This window comes from Corvus hawaiiensis, chromosome 1 (assembly GCF_020740725.1).
Source record: "Corvus hawaiiensis isolate bCorHaw1 chromosome 1, bCorHaw1.pri.cur, whole genome shotgun sequence".
In the NCBI taxonomy this organism is placed as follows: Eukaryota; Metazoa; Chordata; class Aves; order Passeriformes; family Corvidae; genus Corvus; species Corvus hawaiiensis.
The window spans coordinates 11,751,958-11,771,426 of NC_063213.1; the positions used below are offsets into that span (position 1 = coordinate 11,751,958).

The 19,469-nt window shown below is 41.7% G+C and overlaps 1 protein-coding gene across 2 annotated transcripts in view; it reads right to left on the reverse strand.

Annotated features, from left to right (window-relative positions):
• Positions 1–18,152, reverse strand: part of PITRM1 (pitrilysin metallopeptidase 1) — a 28,144-nt gene extending 9,992 nt beyond the window's left edge. The window contains exons 1-16 of one of the 2 annotated variants that reach the window (XM_048287654.1): positions 18,045–18,152; positions 17,722–17,824; positions 16,908–17,014; positions 16,209–16,360; positions 15,648–15,762; positions 15,446–15,542; positions 14,885–15,045; positions 13,516–13,642; positions 12,734–12,822; positions 12,081–12,209; positions 10,102–10,215; positions 9,609–9,705; positions 5,508–5,642; positions 2,759–2,897; positions 1,312–1,428; positions 105–237 (exon numbers count right to left, since the gene is read on the reverse strand). In XM_048287654.1, the coding sequence (XP_048143611.1) occupies positions 105–237; positions 1,312–1,428; positions 2,759–2,897; positions 5,508–5,642; positions 9,609–9,705; positions 10,102–10,215; positions 12,081–12,209; positions 12,734–12,822; positions 13,516–13,642; positions 14,885–15,045; positions 15,446–15,542; positions 15,648–15,762; positions 16,209–16,360; positions 16,908–17,014; positions 17,722–17,824; positions 18,045–18,082 (1,853 nt within the window). In that variant the 5' untranslated portion in view covers positions 18,083–18,152. Of the gene's footprint in view, positions 1–104; positions 238–1,311; positions 1,429–2,758; positions 2,898–5,507; positions 5,643–9,608; positions 9,706–10,101; positions 10,216–12,080; positions 12,210–12,733; positions 12,823–13,515; positions 13,643–14,884; positions 15,046–15,445; positions 15,543–15,647; positions 15,763–16,208; positions 16,361–16,907; positions 17,015–17,721; positions 17,825–18,044 lie in introns of those variants that run through there. The other variant, XM_048287741.1, reaches the window with a different exon arrangement.
• Positions 18,153–19,469: the final 1,317 nt, after the last annotated feature.

The following is a 19,469-nucleotide window of genomic DNA, read 5'->3' on the forward strand; positions in this document are numbered from 1 at the left end:
TTTATATTACGAACAGATGCTGGAATTATTAAAGGCAATATTAGTATTTTGGCGAGCTGTATTACAGCCTGTTGCTTCAGCTTGTAAGAAAATAAATCTCTCACTTGGTAATGACATTGCAGAAGAGTGGCACATATGGTTTGAGCTCCTCAGGAAGTGTGTTCAAGCTGGAAACAGCTCGGAAATAAACCACCCCATTGGTTGGCTGAGCACAGTACTGGACAGGAATTTCATCAGCTAGGGATAAAAAAACAAAAGCCAAGAATAACCAGCAGCTTCCTAGTACAAAAACACAAAAGCAAAAGGATTTCTTACGAGAACTTCCCATTAAGAATAATTTTCTGTTGGTGTTTCAGAGCCAGTACTTGTTTAAATTTTGCACATTATACTGAACAGTGGACCAAAGGGGTTTTATTGTTTCCGTCCGTGGTAAGGTAATGGACACCTGGACAATTTGAAAAGAGAATTCTTCTAACAGAGGTCATATTTTAGAGGTAACACTCAAATAAAAAAAGTAGTAATTTGCTTCTGAACAAGTCAAGAAGTTTTTCCCTCTTATTTTTGCCTTCATCACTTCAAAAGCTGAGGAGAGCAGCTTCTTGTACTGTACACTCTTCCTAAGCCAGGACATTAGAATATATATGTTATAATTTTCACAAAACCAAGTGATTTTTTGCATCAGAATTATACAGTCTTGACACTTGCTGGTAATTTTTGAAGAAAAATGTCTGTTAGAAATATATTAAAGAATGGTATTTACCTACAAAATTTTGACAGAACCGTAACGAAATTCAGATCTACCATGTCCTATCAATCCATGGGGAAAACCCTAGCAAAGCAGGGAAAAACTTGCACTGAAGTTATGAGGAATGACAGTAACTTTTTTTCCCCCCCCATGGCTCCTGTACATAATATTCTGCAAAAAATGGGTAGGGACTGCAGTAAGGAAGGCTTGCTGCACCAGCTGCCGGGAGTTCTGCAACCTGGGTAAGCCTTTGGAAAGTGGGGAGATTGCTCAAGAGCCTCCTAGAGACTCCTCTGACTGCACGGCAAGGTGGAAGTGTGCCTGCAGCAGGGAGCTGCCATCAGGAGCTCCTGCCAGCCCTGGGAAGGCCGGGAGGCTGCTCCATGCTGCCCCTCGGAAGCGATGGGCCTGCGGATCCACAGCCGTGTCTGCCCAGAGGGGCTGGGCTGGAGGAAAAGGAGCAGCTATGGGCCACAAAGCCAGTCCATGTACTGGGCAAGGGGCCACAGCTGGGCCAGCAGCCAGGGAACAGCCCAATAGTGCTGCTCTCTGGGACACAGACAAACCTGTGAGCGCTGTCTCCAGCACAGTGAAGGGGATTTTGGGCTCGATGTCAGACACTTTTAAAGCTGGGAGACAAGAGGTATCCTGAGGTTTGCTTTGAAGAGCAATTAATTCCAAACCTAGTAAGGAGAGAATACCAAATTGTCATTTTCAGCTTGTAGTGAAAGTGCTGTCAAAACCTAAAACCTACTGAGATGATGCAGACCAGAAAAACTCAAGAGTCAAGTTTCTATCTGCAATTTTGCAAATATTCTACTAAAGCAAATTCTGCAGATTATCATGTAACAACAGCAAACAGAACACTCTTGTTAGATTCTCTTTCCAATCCCCTCTTCACAACCTGTTTACAGTAACATGTAATTTAATCTTTGAAGAAGTGACACCTGTCTATCTGTCCTGTCACTCAGTTCTGCAACCATCGACCCAGACCTGGCAGATAAGAAGCTTCTTTCTAACCCAGTCTGCTCCAGTTCTTACTCAAGTGCTCTGTAAGAACACTGATGCAGCTGAATTGCTGTGATTACTTTCACATTTCAGCCTTTCAGATACTAGCTGGTCACTTCTGAGTACTCTCCAATTTATCTCTGTAAGTAGAAAGCCTCCTCTGATTTCATGCTCCCCTATCTCCTGTCACACACCAAAGCTTCAGAAGATTAACACCACATTCTTGGAGGATTTCTGTTACTAGACACTGCTGTAACAAAATTAGATGACTGCCCACGGTTTTCAAGTGTAAGTTATTCTCCAGAATAAGTTAAACACAGCACTACTTTTATAGTTGGCTTTTTAACCAGAAAATGTAAGAAATATAACTACAAAATGTAAGTTTTACAGGAGCATGAAGCAGACCTCATGCCAATAAATTAACAGCTTCAAGGTACACAATGCTATGTAAGTATCTGAAGGGAGGGTGCCAAGAGGATGGGCCAGGCTCTGCTTGGTGGTGCTGAGCAAAAGGACAGGAAGCAATGGGCAGAAACTGATGCACAAAAATGTTCCAACTGAACAGGCAGAAGAACTTTTACTGCCCCATGACCAAACACCAGAACAGATTGTCCAGAGAGGCTGTGGAGTCTTGCTCACTGGAGATATTCCAGAACCCTCTGGCAGCCCCTTCCAATCTGACCCATTCTGGGATTCTCTGAATTCATCTTCCAGTTAGTGCAAGTTAACATGGGAAAGCATAAGCAGATTGGTATTTTAAAACAACTTCCTTTCTTCTGCCCTAATGAAAACAATGATCATTCCATTTTTTAGTGTTAAAACTAATGGAATATACCAGTCATACACTGTAGTGTAAGCACTGCACAGCCCTGTAACACATGTACACAGATTTTCAATAAAAAACCCCCATCCCTTTCAGAGCAAATGATGGAGAGTGCCTGAGAATTTAAGATACTCCAGCTAAAAAACTGTTATACGAATAAAAAAGTGAAAAAGCAAGTTAACCTTTTTCAAATATTTGGGTTTTTTCTTCCTCAGAAAGTGCATTGACCTTTTTTTCCAGCTTTTCTGCTTCCATTTTAGCTTGTTTATCATGGTAGTCTTCCTCCGGGCTCATTGACAGAGTCAATCTGTGCGGATTATCCTGCAGAAATACATCCCAAAACAAAGCATTATTAATTCTGAGGGCAACTTCCTTGCCTTAGATTTTTGCTCCATCAGCAGGAATAAAACAGCCTGTGCATCATTTGGCTTATAGGTTATCAAAAGTATCCCAACCACACAGACTGAACCCTTGGTTTCATACAGGAGAAGATGCTACATGGGTGGGGAAGAGGCAGCTCACCACAAGAACAAGCACCAACAGCCTTCTGCAAAGTTTCATTCTGGAGTCAGAGTCCCTCAACAGCACACAGTACTCATTAGTTTAATTAAATCAAGGTTAAACAACTGTACATAATGCTACAGAGCTACATGCTCTAAGTTTTATCTGGAGAGTGTTCTAAGATGGGCAATTTTGTTAAATGCAGGAGGGTTTGATTAAACACCTCTTTCAACCTGCCCAAGCTTGAGTGCACAGAGATCCCACATGATGTAAAATGTGCATGCCTTATCCTGCTCAGAAATGCTTTCCACATCAGCCTTGCTGCCACAGAACTCCAGGCATTATGCAAGAGTCACAACTGCTGTTGAATTCTTGTTTATACCAGACTGTGGAATCTTAATATCAAAATTACTCAAGCAGCTTCCATTTTCCTTAACAAGAAAGGGAGGCCAGTCAAAAGACAGTAACCTGAAAAACCGCCCATTTCAATGTAGGAATCAAACAGCAACATCTGCCACTGACAGACACTGCCAACAATTTGGGACAATGGTAATCTGTAATCAGATTCTGTTTTATGATCTTATCTCCCCGTGCCTGTGTGAAAAGACTGTAGAAACCTGACTACAGAGTTAAAGAGGGAAATGCAAAATTAACCAGCCATAGTAAAACAGACAGGGTGAATGGCATCCTCTCCCTTGCTCCCTGCCTGCCTGCTTTAATAATTTCCCAGCACAAGGTACAACAGTGCATAATCTTATGATGTACGAACATCCAGCTATTCTCATCACTTCCCACCAGGTTATGCCTTTGCCTCAGCCCCCTCAACAGAACTGTACAGTAAAGAAAATGCATAAAAATACTGCACCTGCCTTTCTTCCCTACAGAAGCCAAAACTTTAACAGCTCCCTACTACCTCCAGACACTAGGAAAGCCTTTAGGAAAACTGATTTCCATTGATGCCACTGTCTCTTGTTGCTTTTGAGTATATTAGAACCAAGACTTACTCCAATCAGGGTGACAGTTGCTTATAATAAATCTGCCTTTCAAAACAACTCAAACAAGTTGATTAGGAAAAAAGAACCCCAAACAAAAACCCACCAAAAAAAGCAAACAAACAAAACAAAGCCAACAAAACAAACAAAACCAACAAAAAACCCACACCACTTTTGCACTGCTATCACTGGATTTTTTTTCTGGCATTAACTAATTCAAGGCTTCAGAACAATTAAGCGTTAAAATGCCTTTACTGCTTTTTTTTATTTCTGCAAAAACTCCCGAAGAACATATGGAGATGAAAACAAGAAAAAGAGCAGAAAATAATTGGCACTGACAGCAAAATTCAGACAGCAATTCAATGAACATGAGGAGAACCAAGACAATCTTACTTGTAACCAAACCCTTTGCAAGAAAAAAGCGATATACCTTGTAATGTCAATATTAAAGAACACACAACTAGGTCTGTAATTCTCTGTTCACATTTGAACTTCTCATCAGGAAACACCTATGTGCATCAGGAATCACAGTTTGGTAAAATATCAGTATTTAATTAGTTTTCTATCCAGTGTGGTTCCAAATGACCTACCAGATGTGGCAGCAGTTGCTGCTACCACTCAAGTGGCAGGTGAGCCACAGGGATGGAATGCAGCCCTGAGTACCTGGTGGGCTGGTTCAGAGGTCTAAACTCTCCCCCAGAGTTATGATGAGCACCCACAATCCCTTGCCCTGTTATGTAATAGTTTCCCCGTTTTATGCATATGTTCTTTAATATGTATCACCCTGTTGAATATGTATATGTTCTAGAAAGTTCTTCATTCTTCAATACCCCATTGGTCCCTCTCTCCCTGCTCCCTCCCACCTTCCCCCAGATTAGTCAGTTTTCAGTCTCTCCTCCCCTTTGCCCAAACCTGATTGGTGAACTGTATCCCTATAAAACCCCTGGACCCTCCCTTGTTAATGTCTTTTGTACCTGGACCCTCTGAGGAACAAAGCCTTTTGGAACCCGTGCAAAGGACCCCTCTCAATCTCTCAGCCTTCGGTTAGTGAGCTGGGGATTCAGTCGCTTGTGATCCTGCTCAACATCGCTCTGGGGATAGCGAGCTTGTGTGTGGTGGCCTGACAGCCCCTCCTGAGGATCTTGAGCCATAGGTTGGAACCCTAGAGGTTTCCAGACCTACAGCAGACACTCAGGGAGGCCCAGTGCTGTTCCTTTTCCAGTCACAGCGGCCTGTGCCAACCAGATTTTTTTTTCCACTTCGAAAAGTTTTCACTTGAACCATTCAGAATTAACATGCTTCACTTCAATGTGCCCCTGTTCAATCTACACCTAGAAACAGGCAATATGGTAATAAAAAACTAGCCTTCAGTTTAACTTCAAATACTAAACTGTGATTTAAAAATTAATACGAGATAACTTTCCATAAGCTGGCCTACCTTGAAGTACGTTTTAACTTTTTCTTGAAGAAATCTGGGATTTTCTTTAAGACACTGCCTGAACTGAGAGACTTTATCTGCAATCTTCAGAAGCTCCACTGGATCCCCATCTTGATTCCAACACGATGCTATGTACTGAACAGGAAAGAAGAATTAGGTAAGCAGGACAATCCACCTGCATTTCTCTAGCTGACAGCGTCTGTGTTCCAAAAGCACCTTATCACTTATACTTGACTAGCAGACACAGAATGAGCAGTGCTAATGCAGGTGTAGGGGGAAAAACACTGTTCAGAATAAGGTTCTATTCCATCATCTCCTGTGTCCTGTTCTCTTCATTCCTGCCTCTAATTTCATCATACCAAACCACCATTTTTTTATTATTACTTTTTTTTGCATACATGTGTATATCCGGAAACATACTGTAGTGTTCTTTACTCCCTCACATTTACAATTAATTTTTCAGCTCAAGAAAGAAGGAAAACAGAAACAGGTGGTAGAAGCAAAGCAGTCCATATATATTACAGTCTTATATCAGCTAGATGAAATGATTTATAGGAAGGTGACTCAAACATGTAAACTATGTAAAACATAGTAAAACAGATGGGACTTTGGAGAAAGAAAATACTAAATAACCAGAAATATCCCCAGGACATTTCTTTTATTCTCTAATTTCAGACTATAAACTTTGCTCAAGTTGCTATCAAAAGTGCTCCAAAACCACAAGTGTAAGATAACAAAAGCTCCTCCATTTCTACTCTGTATGAATGGGGAAAAGAACCAAAACCAAAGCTAAGTATAAAAATCCCAAGACGTATGAAAAAAAAAAAAAAAGCCTCTAACTGTCAAACCCACCTTCTCTTTTCTTACCTGTTTAATTACAAGCAGGTATCATAAGCCTTCAGCATTTTTTAGTAATAACTATTTTTATCTATTCTGTGGAAACTCCCTAATATGATACAAAAAATAGTTTACTTTTATAACATGCTTGAGTATTTCAAGTTCCCTTGAAATAAAAGTATTCAATCTTTATTTGAGGCTTCTGTGGGGTCATTACAACAATTCAATGCTGGTTCTCAGTGGGCAACTTTAAAGTTTAACCACACATCTAAGAGCATTGTCCAAGCAGTTCTTGAACACTCGCAGGCTTGGGGCCAAGACCACTTCTTTGGTGTCACAGCTCATCCCTAGCTGGCAGCTCAGCTCCACACAGCCACTTACTCCCTGCCCTCACAGCAGGATATGGGGGAGGATCAGAAGGGTCAAAGTAAAGGAACTCATGTGTTGAAATAAATGCACTTTAACAGGTAAAGCAAAAGCTGTGTGCAAGCAGAGCAAACACAGGAATTCGTTCCCTTCTTCCCAGGGGCAGGCAGATGTTCACCGTCCCCAGGACAGCAGGGCTCCATCACACATAACGATGACTTGGGAAGACAAACACCATCACTCCAAACATCCCCTCGTTTCTTCTTCCCTCAGCTCTTACTGCTGAGCATGGTGTGGGACATCCTTTGGGTCATTTGGGGTCAGCTGTCCCCTCGTGTCTCCTCCCAGCTGGTGGAGTGGGGTTAAATGAGAAGCAGAGGAAGGCCTCAACACTGTGCCAACACTGAGCAGTACTGAAAACACCCACCCGCGTTATCAGCTCAAACCAGGAACACAGCCCCCTTCCAGCCACCGGAAGAGATTTAACTCTATCCCAGACACCTGGGAGAGCTTGTTCCAACATTTGACCACCCTCTCATGAACAGCTTTTTCCTAGTATCAACACTGATGACTCCTGTCTTGACTTTCACAGGACCTTTGACAGTCCCACACAATATCCTTCATCACTAGACTGGAGAGATAGGGCTTGATGGATGGACTATTGGACAGATAAGGAATTGGCTGGATAGTGACATGCAAGCAGTTGCATTTCCATGGCCAGCATCCAAAGGGAGATCAGTAACAAGTGCTGTCTGTCCCTCAGGGGTCTGTACTGGGTCCAATATTATTCAACACCTTTATTACTTACACAGCCAGTGGCAGTGAGGGCACACCCAGAAGGTTTGCAGATGACACCAAGCTGAGACATGTGGTAGACACTCTGGATGGTAGGGATGCAATCCAGAGGGACCTGGACAGGCTTGAGGGGTACACCCACAAGAACAACATGAAGTTAAACAAGGCCAAGTGCAAGGTCCTGCACCGGGGCTGGGGCAATGACCAATAATCAGTACAAATTGCATGGTTTAAGATTTGAAAGCATACCTGCAGTGAAGGGCTTGGGGATATTGGTAGATGGGAAATTGGAAATGAGACCACAATGTGTGCTCACAGCCCAGAGAACAGACTGTGTCCTGGGAGGCACCAAAGAATCAGGGCCAGCAAGGGGAGGGAGGTGATTCTGTCCCCTCTACTCCACTCCCATCAGACCCCACCTGAAGTACTACATCCAGCTCTGGGGCCTGCAGTGCCAGACAGACATTGACCTGTTAGAGGAGATCCAGAGGAGGACCACAGACATGATCAAAGGGCTGGAACACCTCTCCTACAAAGACAGGCTGAGAGACTTGGGGTTGTTAAACCTGGAAAAGGACGTGGCTTTGGAGAGACTTTATTAGGGCCTTTCAATGTAAGAAGGGGGCTTATGTGAAGAGAGACTTTTTACCACACCCTGTCCAGACAGGACAAGCAGCAACAGTTTTAAGTTGAAAGAGGGCAGATTTAGATTGGACATAAAGAAGAAATTCTTCACTATGAGGGTGGTGAGACAGTGGAACAGGTTCCTGACAGAAGCTGTGGGTGCCCCATTCCCTGGAAGTGTTTGAGGACATGTCAAAAGTGCTCTGAGTAACTGGATCTAGTGAATGATTGCCCTGCTTATAGCAGGGAGGTTGGAACTGGATTACCTTCAAAGGTCCCTTCCAACCCAAACCTTTCTATGATTCTGTGATCACTTTAGTTATAACTAGGTCCCTTTCAGGCCCTCTTCGAAGTCAACTTCTGAAACATGACTTCAGAGAAACAAACTGAAACACAACTCTCCTCTGTGGGAGTATTAACACTAAATGCTGCAAGACTGGTGTTTAAAAGCAAGAAGTATTTAAGAGCTTTCTGTTCCAGAATGAAGGCATAGCAGTTTAATCAACTTCAGGACTTAAATATGTTGAAAGATAAAGTTATATGCATAAATATTTCATCAGACAGAATTACTCCCAATACCTGAAGACATACCAGAAAGTACTGGCTATCAAAGTCAGGCCTATTTTCCCAGATCTACCATGAACATGACAGGCACTTAAATATCCACAATTTGCCTATTTGGCTGCATGGCAATCTGATTTGAAACAGCTTTTGTTTGTGCTCTTCCATTTACAAATCTCCAGTTACTCGAGGGCTCTGCTTCTTTGCCTAACTGTATATAACTAGGCATGAAATCCTGCTCATGCAAAGAATCTGCATCACCTAAGAGACAGAAAGCAGAAGAGCCGCTAAGCAACTGAGGTTGCTGCAGAGCAGAAAGGAGCAGAGGAGATTAAAGAATGAGTGGCTCCAGGAGACCCTGATTTCCACAGTGACTGCAAATACTACACCTCACTTATTCCAAATATGACTTGCAGACTTCTTCAAGACACAACCTTCTGCTGTGTAATGTGTTTTTCGTAACAGTTTGGTATCAAAATTTGAGGCCAAGAACTGCATTAGTGTACATTTTCCCTTGTGAATCTAGAAATTAACTTACAGCAGTACAATCCTAAAGTCCATAGAAAAATACAGTCCTATTTGGCTTTTAGAAAATACACAGGCATCTAGCCAAAACACACAGTTCCCAGAGCCAGTATGATGTGCCCCTCACAGAAGTAACCAGTGCAACTGCAATCAAAGCTGCTATTCAGGCAAAGACAACAGGCTCACTGCCTGATTAACTCGTACAGTGAGAAGTCCACAGACAGTCTGACAGCTACTGAAAAGAAGAAATATGTACACAATATGACAAAGAAGAGCCCTTAAGTGGAAAGTTTTACATATCAAGAGCCTACAAATGACCCCATGTTTTATAAATACATAGGTAGTAGATTTTTTTTTTAAACCCTTCTTAAAAAAAACCACACACAGACTTACAGATGTCAGGGCAAGTCCAAAACTTGTAGACTGATGCTTCAACTGTATTTCAATTTTGTGAAGTAGAGCTTCAATCCTGTCTTCCTCAAATCCTTTCCTTTGGGAAGGAGTGATGAGAGAACAAAATCATATCCATTAACACTGACCACTTTAAGTGAAGTTACGAAAATGAATTATTATATCGATAAAGGAAGCATTACAAAATAATGTCTTTCACACTGAATTAAATTGATATGAAATAATCTTATGTTGTGTCATTTAGAGAAACTGAACTAACATCATTTATCTTCTGAAGGTTATGCTGATGAGAATAAGCTACAATAAAGGAAGCAGCAGATGCAAGTTTAAAGAGTATTGAACAGTAATATTTGGTGCCTTTATTATAATATAACTAGATTTTTAAGGCATGTTATTATATGCAAGTCTGTATTATTACATGCCTACATATTATTACATTAACTAAGAGTATTCTTAAAAATTCAGCATTACTCACTCAATAACTTCATCGACTGTTCTATCAATTATCTGTTTCACAGTATCAATGTCTCTTTCAGCAATACCCTGTAGACCCACACTGAAATAAGCTTCTCTTGTTGAGCCATTAAACCTAGAATAAAACACACCCAGCTCCGTGACAAGTACTAAAACTTAAGCATTAAAGCTACCAACAAAGGCAAGAGAAGGGGAAAAGCCTGCCATTTCCACATACACACACACACAAGATTTTAAAAGCTAGATAGAAAGTAAAATAATTACCAAATAGGCAAGAAATGGAACTTAAAAGCATTTTTTGTTCAATTTCAGTAGTAGTAGCCACTATTAAGAAAACATACAGCATATGGTTTAAGAAAAACAGCTACAAAGTAAAGCTAGTATTTTCTGTTCATCTTCCCATTCATCTGTAATTTCTTTCAGGTAAAGAAGTCTCTCTTTTTAAGGTGAAAATTTTAGCTGCATGTAACAGCAAACATACTTTCTGCTTAAGGTGAGTGGACTGGTACTTCTAAAGCAGTATTTGCAAAGTGGTTAAAGTGAAGTTTTCCATATTTGCTGCAATTATTATCAACTGTATTAAAAAAAAATTACAAGCATAAAGACAATTGTGTCCAAGCTGTCAGGCAAGGGTCAATCACAGAGCTCATCTTTAGAGACAAATTGGCACTTGCAGAAATACAGAACACCCTGCAGTTCAAACCAAAGCTAACAAAAAAGCAATAGGTGGTCATCCACTCATGAACAACCACAATTCCATGTCTAAAAATCACAACGAATTCAATGGCAGGCTCAGGCATTGGATTCTGCAATACTCATCTCTGGACTCAAACTTATTCTTGTAGATTCATCAGTACAGTCACTAAGGCAAATAAAAGCCAGCTCACTGAACAACTGTCATGGTTTGAAGCTGGCTAGGCACCAAACCCCACAAAATCTGTTCTTTTTCATAAGGGGAAATAAAGAGAGATACACATCATGAAGTCACCTCAAGACAACAGTTCAACCACATATCAATCCAGCTAACCGGGAAGAGGCCCGTAAGACAAAAAATACAACAATCTCTACGTCAGTGTCTAAAGATGGATTTCTACTGCCATGCTCTGGAATATTAAGACATCTACATGGCACTGGCATGCATGAGACAGGACTTGCAGGAAGCCAATTACTTCATGTAAAGGAAGTTGAGCCAGGCGGAGTAAGACACTAAAATCACAGGTGAGCATAATAATGTTTCCCACTCGAACACTTGAGAGAGTCACTGGAAAAAAAGGCATGATTTTTGTCATCCTCAAGTCTAAAAATCAGCCAGAGGAATCATGCCTTCTTAAGGCACTTCTTTCTTTGTGCTGACAAAAAAGGAAAAACGTGATGAGCAGCTGAGCCCGAGTTTGGTGTGGACAATGCGCCCATGCTCAGCCTGCAGCGCTAAGTGCGCTCAGGAGGTGGGCTGGGAGCTGGAGTTTGAGCAAGGGCTGAGAGCTGCAATTTGAGCAAGTGTCAGCTGAAACACCCTTCTGTACTGAGCTGATGGCAAGTTAACAGCACCTAATTACACAAAGGGGCATTTCTGACAAACCTACCTACTACTGCACCATAGAATTAAAGCAAAAAAAGCAACACGGTACAGAACAGAGCTCGCAAACTCTTCTGAGCAATACTTCATGTCCAGGATGAAAAACCCAAGTAAATTAAGGCACTGAAGGTATTCCATGTTTTATTCCATCTAACCCTTTTTATAGTTCGTAAGCTGCAAACAATACAACTTTGATTAAACCAACTTAGCTTCTAAGTACTCTGACAAGCCAAAAGTTACATTTGAGAATGCTTTACAGTTCACCTGGAGAAACTCTTAAGATGTTTTAATATTAAAATAAGATATTCTGGTGTAAATTGCCTGTATGAGAGATGAGTTCTTCCAACTTAATAGTGTTTTTTAGCTTTTCTGTATTGCTTATAGTGATGAAATGTGAATCTTACCCAACATCAGGAGAAAAATCTGTACCAACTCCAGACTCAATTAAGGCTTTGTAAAAAGGAGAATTTGGCCCATCAACCAACAGTGAAGACAACAGGCTTAGGGTGAACGTTTCAAAAGTGTCTGTAATACTGAAGAAAAACTATTAGTTCTTAAAAACCATACGTGACACCCAGTATCACTGAGTCCATTTCAAAAGAACTAGAAAACAAAGGCAGAGGAAGCAAGGGAGAAATAATTGTCACCTAAGAACCCTGCATCAGACCTTAGGGAACTAGGAGGGCTCTGTGTCTTCCACTTGTTATAACTACCAGGAAAGCAATTCAAAATGGGCTGCAAGGGGAGTAAGTTAGTATTAGGTCATACAGAACAGACTGCACATGGCAGAACATTAAAAGAAAGACGATGTTCAAATGTCTCATCCACTGAACAGTTCTGTAAAGTAACACCTGATTTTCCTTTTGTCTGCTAAAGCAAATTCTGTTAAGCAATTAAACTTTTATTTACTAAAGCAAGATTTGTCTATTTTTCCACGGCATTATTTCTCTTAAAGATGACATTTATCACGAGGGATTGGAGACAAGCAACATGCCTGCACCTTGCTTAAAGATCTAAAATGAACCTTTTATTTAGAATTTCATTTTGATATACTTACTCTGTCAACAAGTAGCTGACACTGACAGTGGTCTGCTTGGAAGGATCGGCAGCAAAGGAGTCTAAGCCACATGTTACCCTGTGTTCTCTCTATAAAGTATAATAAAGGATACACACTAAACTCAGAGCAGAAGTTACAAACAAAAAATGACTGCTTGCATCTTCACAGCATCATCTTTCCAATGATTAAAAATAATTTTACAGATTCTCATGAGTAAATTCAAGATCCATATTGATCCAAATACACAAATACAGGACATCTTGAAAAATCTGAGTGGTATCTCAATTTTTAAAAGTGGACAATATAGGAGAGGCTGAATAAAGTCTGGCCATAAATAACATTCTGAGATGTTTTTCAAATAAATGTTTACACTTCTGGACAACCAGGGAGGAAAAGGAGGAAAGGGGAGGGAGAGAACATGAGAACTATTTTTGACACCAATGTTTGGAAGATTAGATACCATCAGAAAGCATATTTCCTGACACTAAGTCTTAGTATTTCTTTCATTAGCCCTGAATGCTTTCCATTAATAAGTTCTTCAGCGCTTCAAATGACAAGGGACTTGAAAACTGGAAATAAAAAAAAACCAAACAACTTCAGGCAATCATTACATTACTGAAACTCAAAAGTAACTGTAGTTTTTCCCCACTGTAATGAAAAATAAAAATACTTCAGATCATTTACACAATTCTAAACAAAAGAGTTACTCCAGCAGGTTGGGTTAAAACTCTAATCCGGGGTTTTTTTGGTTTAGTGTTTTTAGTGTGTTTTTTTATACTTACAGGCTTTGCCCAGAGTTTCTGTTTTGGGATGTCAGTATTTGATTCAATTCTTTCAAATTTTGCCAATGCTTCCTCATGTATTTGCTTCAGATGTTGCTCCAGTGGAAAATTACCATAAGTGAAAAACCTGCATTTCAAATAAAATATTGGGATTAAGCATCTGATTTATTATGAAATTTATAGTAGCTACTTATATTATACTCTGAATTTCATGTGCTTTCTAGTAATTCTGTTACATCTGGAGTGGAACATAGTTTGGTGGTCTTCAACCTAGGGGTCTTACAATCTGCGACGTATATAAAACTCAGATCTCCTGATACAAATCCACATTTCTCAGCCTGTGGGCCACGAAACACCTTATTATTTTCACTACATTCGGTTTTATTATATTCAAATTTGTTCAGTTGCAGGAATATACAATGCTCCAGAAAAAAAAAATTAGTCATTGAAGCCAGAAACCCTGTGCTCCTAAGTTTCAGAAGACAAAATTCTTACAGACCTCACACTTTAAGTATAAAATACAGCGATCCATGTCCTAGGTTTTGTATGCCTATAAAACATGGCTGGGTTCCGTGGCTCACTTCACTAAACACATTCCTGTACCTACAGGACTTCCACTGGGCCAAATATGAGCACAAGGTATGCCTCAGGAAAATGTCCTCCCCTGATTAAAATCTCAACACAAGTACAGCAGAATACTTGGGATGATGAGAAAAATCAGCGGATTGTAAATTCACTGTTATGACACAAGCTGATGTTCCAAAAGTGAATTAATCAGAGTAACAGACTGGCCACAAAATTAGTACAGAAGAAACAATTATTTCCCTGCACGTAACTTTCAAATTGACTTCCAGTTTGAATACCTTATTAATACCAACTAGATCAGTACCTGAGTCAAATTACTTATTTAGAACGCTCTACAGTAATATGTGATGCAGGAGGAAATGAAATCATTCATTTGTAACTTCTAACTTAATCTGTGTTACTTCAAAGAGGACTTAGCTTCATCTGCGCCACTTTTATCTTAACTCCCTAACATTATGGCTAAATACTTACTAGTATTCTTCCTTTCCCCCAGCTCATATGAGTTCAGATCAATCAAAAATCTCCAAAACACATATTCATGATCAAGCAAACAGACACACCTTAGAAACTAGCCACCTTTCTTTCCTGCTTTCAATTCACTCTTCACTGCTCTTCCTAGAATAAAAATTCCTTGCTTCCATGCTGTTTTAGCTGCTGTAGGGCACAGGTTATCTTTATTGCTGACCATGTGGATAAAAACATTGTGCTGCTGGTTTTCTCCTCACAAAAATACAAACAAAGCACTAACTCAATAACCTAGGAAGTTAGTCACCAATTTACATACCTGGAATTGCTTGGATGATAATGTGTGGCATGGAACTGCTTAAGCTGCTCCCATGTAAGGTCAGGAATACATAATGGATCTCCACCAGAAATTACACCGTAAGTGTGATCAGGAAGGATTTTATTCTGCATGTGCTGTGCAAATATCCTCTCATTATCTGTCTTAATAGGAAAACACTACACTTCAGTGAAAGCCATCAAAACACATTTTAAAGACAAAAGGCATTCAGTAACAAGACCTCAGAGCTCTAACTTACACAATCTCTTCACATAAGCATGCAGTCCCATGTACTTTAATAGAACTACCTATGTTTCCATGGTAATGTAAGAGAATATTTTACAATAAATCCATTAACAAGGTGCTTGTTTATATATAAACAAACTTTTGACAGGCTAACTTAAAAAAAAAAAAAAAATCTATGCAACACTGTTGACTTTACTGAGGACTTAAATTTTCAGAAGGAGGAACGGGAATCTCTGGTGCAATAATGCCATTGATAACCTACAGCTGAAGCTACTTCACCATCTCTAAGATCTTAAACCAAACATTCACAAAACTTACAAATGCCCCTTTCATTTCATTAAAAACAACTCCTTTGAAGACTAGAGGTGTCTGAGGATCAGCTGGGTTCTCATGTTCTAACCTCCAACCTTCTTGCCTGAAAAAATTAATAATAGCAAATGTTGAGAATTTGAAGGGTTTGTTGATTTTGGGGGGCCTTTTTTTTTAATTTAAGGTTTGCGTACATCTCAAACTGTCTTACCAGAAATCTAGTTGACGTAAACATGGAAAGAAAGCTGCATCCAAGTACACCGACAGGAGATTCTGAAAGTCCTTGGGATTTTGTGTTGAAAACGGATAGAGTGTGTAATCACTAGCTGCATATAAATAAACATAAAAATAAATCAGAATTTTAGAAAGTCTAAGATGCATTTTACCCTCGTTGATTTTTAATTTCTCATCCGTATAAATAACGGGAAGAGAAGAAATGTACTAAATGAAATATATTTTTGCTGAGGAATACACAGATATTCGACACTGCAGCTAGTTTACCATGAAAACTTTGCTTCAGCCATATATCCCTATAAATAATTAAATGTATTGTTGAATGCTATAAAGCTCCAGCTCTATTGGGACTTTGCAACTGACAAATGAACAAGATTTATTTTGTTGGCTTGCCTTGCTAAGTTTTTTAATATCTCACGCACAACATTCACACCTAATAATAATGGCTCCCCAAAGTCAAATTAAGGAGAGCCAGCAGACAGCTCTACTGCAATAAAACCTCATGCATTTTAAGTGGTATTACTTCCTTTGGGCTTACCTGTGAATGCATTCATAAAAGTGGACAGTGACCTGTTTAACATTTTAAAGAAGGGATCTCTGCAGGGATACTTTTGGGAACCACACAACACTGTGTGCTCCAGAATATGTGGGACCCCAGTGCTGTCCATTGGAGTGGTTCGGAATTGGATACTGCAAGAGAGAGCATGGAGAGAGATGAAGCCATTTGTGAGGAGAAGTCCACCCACTCCTACCTGCACCTGTGATTTATGGGAGTATCATCAGTGGCTAACAGCTAACATGGCACACACCAGGATGCAGTGTTTGAGTTCTTTAGATTCCTGAGTGCTCAGCCATCTTTTTCAGAGGGTGTACAGCTTCTGCTCTTCTAGCTCTGGAGTCAGACCGGAAGTTTTCAGCACACAAGTCAACACATTTATTTTTACCCAAAAGGCTCAAATAAAAAACTTCATGTAAGGTTATGGTTGCATAATCTGTTTTTGAAAGTTTTCCAGGCAGCAACTGCATCTGAATTAAATACTGACCCTGTTTTGAGGGGCAGACTGAACAACAGACTTCACGACATCTGCTCCCACCTGAAAAATTCTAAGAAGCCCTACAAAGGAAGTACTGTCCTCCCTGTTACCACAGAATAATCCAACCACGATGCTAGATTACAAGTGAAAAAACACAAGATGATGTTGAGATTGAACGTATAATACCTATATTAATGTTTTACCTGAACAGATTATTGGAGTCCTCCCGAGCCACATGTAAATACCTGGCTCCTGTACCATCATGACTAAGCTTCACTGCAGTCAGGAACAGCTCAGGAACAGCTGTCACCTACATTGGAAGAAAACATCTGTATTGCAGTGCGACTTCAACTAAGTCAAATAAATTGTGCATAATATAGCAATGTTCAGTTTGTTGATCCTGAATATAATACTGGCTTATACAGTATTAAGTAAGTTTTTGCTCCTATGGTTTGAGAGGAAAAAGTAATTACGCAAATAGAAAATAAAATTTATAACCCAATGAAAGTATACTACCACAAAAAAACATATTCTTATGGCATAGATAAAAATTTAACCAGAAATACAAAAAGAAAAGGCGTATGTTCAAATGTCAGTGGCTAGGTCAGCAAAAAAAAGAGCAAGGACCCTGTTCAACCACTAGCGCTGTCACTAGCGATCACTGTGAAGTTCTGTTATCTGCCAGGACTTTTAGACAGCCACACCAAATGGTCACATCTGCAGCAGACACACAAGCTCCTGGGGTGCGTTATTTACTCTAGAATTAGCTCCTTATATCTATACATATATATATATACACCATTATTATCATATATACTATTACATGTATTGATCTATATATAATGGCACCTAAAGTATTTGTTTGCAGACAAGTACTACAAGGAACTCCTGTATCATTTTTATGACTTACCACCCAAAGTATTTAATCTGCAGACCCCTGGAGTCACCTAGGCGCCTTCCAGCCACAGGGAAGTTTATGTACACACAGAGGAAACGCAAGCGGCGGGCGACGCTCACCTGCTTTACGGTGAAGCCGTGGATCTGCTCGCTCACCCGGTACTGCAGCGCTCTCTCGTTCGCGGCAACGCTCTTCCACCTCCACGACCTGCGACTCAAGGACCTGAAACGACACAATGCCCTTTAAACAAACGCGCTCCTGCCGGCGGTGCCACAGCCGCGACCGACACCGGCCCTGACGCCCGGGGGCTCCAGCGAGGGCTTCCCAGGGGAGCAGGGCCCTGTGCCCCGGGCAGGGGCTCGGAGTCCCGCGTCCCTCGGCCGAGCGCCAGGGGCCAGGGCAGCGCAGGGCGAGGATCCCCGCCCGCTCCCCGCTCGCTCACCGGCCGCGGCCCAGCAGCGCCCGGTAGCGGCTCCACATGGCTGCGCGGGGCCCGGCGGGCCCGGCCGCACAGCAGAGCGCAGCGGGGACCAGCGCAGGCGCCGCCGCCCCGCCCGCATTGGCGGCGGCTCTGCAGCTCCGCCCGCCCCGCCCCGCCCCGCCCCGCGCCGGGCGGAGCCGAGCCGCGCCCGAGCCGCCCCGAGCCGCCCCGAGCCGCCCCGAGCCGCCCCGAGCCGCCCCGAGCCGCCCCGAGCCGCCCCGAGCCGCCCCGAGCCGCCCCGAGCGCGAGGGCTGTGGGGCCGCGTTTGTGGGGGCTCTGTTTACCATTTTGGGGAGGGTTGGCCTCGGTGGCAGGGGAGTCTCTTGGAAATGCCTTTGCGTTGTTCAGGAAGTTCTCAGGAAAATGGAAAGCGTCGTTGGTTGTGAAAGGAGCGACCTTTGAGCAGAGCTTATTGTTTGCTTTTCCAAATTAAAGAAAACAGCAAAATGAAACACAATACCTGAGATCAGTGTGTTCCGAGGGCTGCATCGCTGCTCGCCCATGCCTTGCCAGTGCATTGATAGGTTAATGCAAACACTTGGTGAGCAGAATGGGCAAGGTGAGCAGCAGTGAGTGAGTTACTAAAGCCGCTGTAAGCTGCGGCTGTGCCTGTGCGAGCAGAGCCCTTGCGGGTGCAGAGCCCTTGCAGCCGCGCAAAGCCTCTGCACAGGGACTGCTCGGTCCAGATAGGCTTGGAAGTACCCGTGTTAATGTCGGAATGGGTCCTCACTGAGGCTTCACAGGATGTCGTACCCAGCAGGAAAGTGCTTGTACGTGCCTAGGCTTTTATTCCTTCTGTTTTGCAAATGAATAGGATTTTGAGACAGTAACTTGAAATTTGATTTCATACTGCATGCTTATGAGGCTGCCCAGAAGGACAGCACCTGTCAAGTATGGCCACCAAATTGCCAATCCCTTGTTCCTGGATATAAGAGTCCGGTTATCTATTTAGACATAAGAAGCCTGGTACCAAATGAGAGTATATGGGATCTTAAACCTAGTAAAGGGCAGGTGCTCGGCATGTCTCACTCCGCTTGTCCTCGATTCTTTGGCTATGACGTTAACAAAAAAAAAAAAAAGGAATTTATAGTATCCCAGGAATTTTTGTGTCCACCGTCTCTGATCTCTTCCTCCTCTTCTTTGGCAGGCAGTTGCCTGCCTCCAGCTGCTGCTGCGGTCAGTCACTGTAGGGATTTTATCACCCTCTTGTGACTGCCCTTTTGCCGTCCTGCCCTGCTGCCGGCACGCTGTCCTAGGCACATCCGCCACCTTCCCGCTGGCCACATGGCTCCTGATTGCTCCAAGACCCTTCATTTTCTCTGATTGTCTCATTTGTGTTTTCCGTGTAATTTTCCCATTTCATTAATTTTTAAATTAAATAAAAAA